Below are 5,707 nucleotides of genomic sequence, written 5' to 3'. Positions count from 1 at the left end.
TCCCTCCGTTCCTAAATATAAGGTGTATTATTTTTTCAAAAAAAGTCAAACTTCTCAAACTTTGATTAAATTTATTGATAAAAACATCAATATCTAGAATACGAAATCATTATCACTAGATTCACCCTGAAATATATTTTTATATTATATATATTAGGTATTGTAAATATTTATATATTTTGCTATAAAGTTGGTCAAACATAGACAATGGTTGACTTTTTTAAAAACTAATACACCTTATATTTAGGAACGAAGGGAGTATGTAAGATGCCCTTTCAGTATATTTTTTAAAAAGAAAAACTTAGTAATAATGAACATATAGTGAATGGAATCCTCCAGGAAATGTATGAACCTACAATTTCAAGGCCCAGCTAACAATTTGGGCTGAAACTGAAAACCATGTCGTTATCCTACACTATTGCATCGCAAACAGACCCACTCTCAGCTGACACTGATTTGTCAAGTTCTCATCACAGGGAGATGAAAAATGGAAACTAACTGCAATCCCATGAAATGCTGACTCGTAGATCAGGTCTAGAAGCTCGGCTGAAATATGCACATGGTGATTTCTGAGGCAAACCAAAATAACATTTCACCTAGAGTGAAACTTATGTCCTAGGACAAAGTAGTTCAAAGAATCAAGATTCCTCTTCCTTTCTTGATTTTACTTGCCTGCTATGTATGCTATCTAGAAGTGTGCACTCACTAATTTAAGATTACTCGAACAAAAGGCTGCATGATGTTCTAGCATTCCAGATACTCCTTTAGATCCAGCTTCAATGAACTATTCCAGTATATCTCAGAGCTACCATGATCAGAAACTGTTGAAGTAGCTGGCTCCAACGAAGCGCCCTCCAGGGCCTCAGCTAAATCTGAATCCCAAAGCCCTAAACTGCAAGCCTTCCTGTAGACATCAAAACCTGCAGCTTTCAGACCTTCTGAGAAGAAATTATTTAGTGAGGGACTTTCCAAGCTTATGTCTCCTAGTAATTCACTTGCAGTATCAGAACTACGAAATATCAAAGCTGAGCATGTCTTATCCAACAATCTTAGATCAAAATCCTTTGAGAAGACATGGTGCAATCTTGTAAGGCGGGATCTCAGATCTTCTGCAGATGTCTCCCTAAAGCCCCACAAGAAAACAACACTCTGGGTGCTCACTGTCCTTGTGGTACCTGGCTCATTAGTGCAGTCAACACCATCAGATTCTTCCACCATGCAACTGGGACAAAGAATGTTATGGTGATCTTCAACTGTGTGATGCTGCTCACCAGACTGAGATTGACACTTGGGAGTGATTTTAAGTAACTTGCTTAGCTTGGCAAATAATTTTGTTATTCTAAGAACATTTTCTCCACTTTTTGTGACACCCCTGGTACCATCTGTGCAAACCGGGAAAGAGAGAACGAGAGTTCAATTCAAAATGCCACTAAGAAAACATTATAATGATGTATGCATAAATTTAAGGCTTATACCTACTACTAGTTACAAATAATACACTCCATTTTCTAATATACGATGAGCAAGAAGAAACTCCATAGTTTATTAGCAACATGGTGTGTTAATTAAGTTAGCTGGAACTGTACCTTGCAGTGGTATTTCTATTTCCATTGGCACAAAGTGCTGTCTCTGTAAATAACTCAGAGCCGCTTGTATATTCTTCGCTTTTCTCAAAGGGCTAATTTCTCGCCACAAGTGGCCAATATCAACAACACTAGAGAAAACCAGCCTCGAAGAACACATAAATTCATGTAGGTTTGGCGGAAGAGGCGCAATAAATTGTGCGTGTATCATTGTTAGGTCTGAGAAAGAAAAAAAATAAGTTATACTATTCTAGAAATGACAGGTCGATGAAAAATTAGTGATGCATCAACATACCATTCAAGCAATTGTATGATATGATTGGTTTCTCTGAAGATGATACTAGATCAATAACTTCCCGAAATCCACGAAACTTCGAACTCTGCTCATCTTCCAATTTTCGGATGTCCATCTAAGAAAAGAGTTACCAAAGGAAAAAAATGAAACCAGATTAAGATTACGCCATTTAGTTACATTTAAATGGAGTTGCCAAGTTTTAGGGATACAAACCAGGAGAAGATTTTTATCCTCTGCAGAACTAGTAAAGATCACACGCACAGCCCTAGGCACCCCAGCTTTATCCGGAACAACAAGAGTTACAAGATCATCAGAGGTACCCTTTACTGTCTGCAGTATAGCTCAACATCATCAATGATTTGGAGTTATACTTTATGTATTTTATACAGATTACGCCCTATGGGGTGAGCAAATACAAGTCAGACCCTGCTAAAAGCATGTCATCTATTCCGCATTTGTCAGTTCTTTATCACAGCACCCGACTCTTGTAGCCAAAACAACAGTAAAAATACTGAAGAGCGTGAGAAAGTGAATATTTTGTGTTTTTCCTTTGAGGAGTATAATAGTGAATATTTTATTTTTTGGACAAATCATCAAATGTAAAGTGGAGAAAGCATACCTCCAAAACAAGTTGAACTTGGCGATCACTGCAAACATCGATGGTCATACTGGGCCTTGAACCATATGATTCACTGCCCATGATTAGTTTCCTGAGAGAACTAACTAAAGATCCTGCACAGTAAGACTTCATGTTAGGAGACATCTATAACTATCTAAATAATACACAGAGCGGCCTTAGTATTATTTATCGAAACTGCCCTACCATCAGCTGTTTTACTTGGTTCTGCACATCCTTTACGCCAATTCTGAATTCTTGATTTAATTCTATTTGTAAAAACTGAATCAGCAACGGATGTACTTGCTGATGGAGATGGCTGCTGAAGATGAGGGGTGAATGTCTTTTGCCTAGCCAAGGATTCTTGCACCCTTGATAGATAAGATATACCTGCCAATATAATCACTATAGAATTAAACCATCAAATAACCAAATTTTCCATTTGTTTGGGTGCATGGTGTAGTACTCACCATCATAAATGCACATATTAAAATCAAAACCATCACGGGCCATCGATGAAAAGTAAGATGATTGGCAGGAGAAGCTATAAGAAGGCATTCCAAGCTGTAGTTCATCTCTGGGAAACAAGTGGAAGTTGTACCTGAACAACCAAAAGACCGACAGTCAGTAATGACGACAGAAATCAATAGACTGGAGCACAGAAACAGACAAGCATACTCCTCAAAAGGATGAAACCTGGATTAGTTAAATGGACCAAAGTGTAAAACTAAACAGACGTTTACAAGCAATAAACTCAGATGATCCCTAATAAATGGAGATCTTAGTGCTACAGTCATAAGATATAGTAATTACACATGACAGAACATCGACCAAAGAATACTCTTTGGGGTAGCAGCACGAGCAACAGAATTTAGTATGATCAAACTGAAAGCAGGTTTGGCAGGCAATCCTGAGATTTTTCAAGTGGCTTTTTTGCTCTTTCATATGTGATTTCTGTGAGATATTTCATGTCCCTGTCAGTTGCTTGCTAGTTTGCAAAGTGTGATTTTCTTCCTTTTTATGCAAGGAAAAGTATGCTACATTTTATTACCAATGATCCAGCTCCTTGATTCACAGGAGGATTTTGGTAACTCCTTTTTCCGAACAGGAGGTTCAAACCTCCGGCCTCTACATCATTGTTATGCACACAACCATCTTTGTTGAAGTTGATGCAAGGCAGCAAGGCCAAAGACATCAACAATAGGAGTACAAGGCATAGGAAACTACGGCAGAAACATCCCCGCACCATCGTTGGCACGTCCGAACAGAGACAGACAGGAAAAGTATTTACATCCTGGTTGCCGAAACCAACCAGTGAAGACCAGCATCGGCAAGGAGACAACACCTTCAACAAGATAACGACCCAAGTTCGTCGCTGCTAACCCCAATCAATAAAGGCCAGAACAGGGGTTTTCATCCCAGACACGAGGCGGTGTTTCAGTCACCATCTTCATGATAGATCTTTCCATAGACACGCTAGTTAGAACTCCGTGGCAGTCCCTAGTGGCGCTACCAAAATGGTGGGATAAATTCCACCTTAGACCTGTCACACGGCCAACAGGAGGCCGGTCATGTTGCAGCGCGGAGCTAGCCGCCGCCAATCCATGTAGAACTGCACGCACCAGCCAGCTCACCCAAGAGCTAAAGCTAATGGGGGAAAGGTGGGCTATGCATTTATACGTCAACACTCCACACTGGCATGCCCCGATTTGCTCATCCTCAGGACCATTGCCCCGGCATCCTCCATCCCCCGTATACACCAGCCTGATCTCATCATGCCATTTCCCCAAAACTGGAGTAGCAAGGTTTCGTTTATGCACACAAGGTGTTCAACGAAATGCCTCAATGAGCACACAAGACATAGGCTGATGGACTAGTGATTTCAGTGCGCACGAGATGTTTGACAGAGTACCACGCCGCAAATCCTACTTTCGTTGATGCTCCTTGCGGAGGAATAGGAGCGATCGAGAGGGGCTGCTTACGGGTAGGCAACGACGTCGGAGCCGGAGGCAGAGCCCAAGCGGAATGGGCAGACGGCTATGTGGAGGGGCTGGAAGGACTCGGAGGCGAATTTGGCCTTGAGGTAGGCCGTCTCCGCCGTGTCGACCGGCAGCGCGCGTCGCCACCCCGTGGGGGCGCCCGTCTTTAGCGCCGCGATAGCCACGTAGTCGCACTCCTTCACGTGAGCCGCCAGCTCCCGCACAGCCTCCGGGAAGTTCCTCCTGGTCACCTGCTTCGCCGACGCGGCGGCGGCCATTGGTGGCGGAAGCAGCAGCTGGGCACGGCCAAGGCAGGGAAGGATGCGTGCAGTCTGCTCGGTTCGGGGAACCGGGAGGAGGCGTCGGCGGCTGAGGGCGAGGCCGGGTAACAGTGGCGGCGTGGAGGCGGGGGACTGGAGTCGAGTGGTGTTAGTGGCGGCGGTGGCGGCGGATGTGGTCGTGGGGGCAGGGCGGCGCCCAGAGACCAGACGCTGCGCTGGGGGCGCTGGCTGCTATTCCCTGCTTAATGGGCCGCGGACAGTGTGGTCAGTTTCACATTGGTCTTTTGTAAGTACGAGTAGAATTTATTATTGAAAAATTGTACTAGTACAATACTGTATATATTTCCCACAAAAAAAATATAACAATATTATAATATAAAAAAATAAAAAGGAAAAAACCACAGAGTGTTATATAAACATGCGCATATAAATTAAAAAAAAGTATCATCCTTTTTTTAAAGATGTACATATGCTTTAAAAATATTCATGTATTTTAAAAATTATTCAAGTAACTAACAAAGTGTTGATTTGCTTTAAAATATGATCATGTACTTATAAAATTGTTGAATATTTAACAAAAACTATGTATGTATTTTTCAAATATTTAACACATTTTAAAAAGTGCTCATATTATAATATTGAACTGTTTTAAGAAGATGTGTGTGTAATTCTTAAAAATTACTCCCTCCGTCCCAAAATTCTTGTCTTAGATTTGTCTATAAATGGATGTATCTAAATACTAAAATGTGGCTAGATACATTCATATCTACACAAATGTAAGACAAGAATTTTGAGACGGAGGGAGTATTCACATAGTTTGAAAATATTCGATGTATTTTGAAGGAGGTGTATTTACAAAATAAACATAGGAAAATAGATAAAAAAATAAATCAAACATATAAAAAACTTGGAAATAAAGTAAAAATAAAAAACTGGAAAAAGGAAAGATCAAA

General features: G+C 41.0%; 1 protein-coding gene across 1 annotated transcript; it reads right to left on the bottom strand.

Annotated features, from left to right (window-relative positions):
• Nucleotides 1-488: 488 nt before the first annotated feature.
• LOC123398014 (poly(A)-specific ribonuclease PARN-like) lies at nucleotides 489-4,971 on the bottom strand. Its single transcript, XM_045092525.1, has 8 exons — nucleotides 4,477-4,971; nucleotides 2,965-3,095; nucleotides 2,702-2,884; nucleotides 2,498-2,610; nucleotides 2,092-2,208; nucleotides 1,879-1,993; nucleotides 1,587-1,802; nucleotides 489-1,382 (listed from the first exon to the last, which is right to left on the bottom strand). Exons 1-8 carry the CDS (start codon nucleotides 4,749-4,751, stop codon nucleotides 745-747), a joined length of 1,788 nt encoding a protein of 595 aa, XP_044948460.1. The 5' UTR covers nucleotides 4,752-4,971; the 3' UTR covers nucleotides 489-744.
• Between the last annotated feature and the right edge of the window lie 736 nt (nucleotides 4,972-5,707).

This window comes from Hordeum vulgare, chromosome 5H (assembly GCF_904849725.1).
Source record: "Hordeum vulgare subsp. vulgare chromosome 5H, MorexV3_pseudomolecules_assembly, whole genome shotgun sequence".
Taxonomy (NCBI): Eukaryota; Viridiplantae; Streptophyta; class Magnoliopsida; order Poales; family Poaceae; genus Hordeum; species Hordeum vulgare.
The sequence above is the reverse complement of the archived record's forward strand: the minus strand, read 5'-3'. Positions and strand labels throughout refer to the sequence as shown.

What these genes read in the sequence shown, in the direction of transcription:
- LOC123398014 (XM_045092525.1), bottom strand. Translation starts at nt 4,751, where the DNA reads ATGGCCGCCGCCGCGTCGGCGAAGCAGGTGACCAGGAGGAACTTCCCG. An exon ending in ATCATACAATTGCTTGAATG is followed by an intron (nt 1,803 to 1,878) that starts GTATGTTGATGC and finishes TTTCTTTCTCAG; the next exon opens with ACCTAACAATGATACACGCA. An exon ending in AATAGAAATACCACTGCAAG is followed by an intron (nt 1,383 to 1,586) that starts GTACAGTTCCAG and finishes CGGTTTGCACAG; the next exon opens with ATGGTACCAGGGGTGTCACA.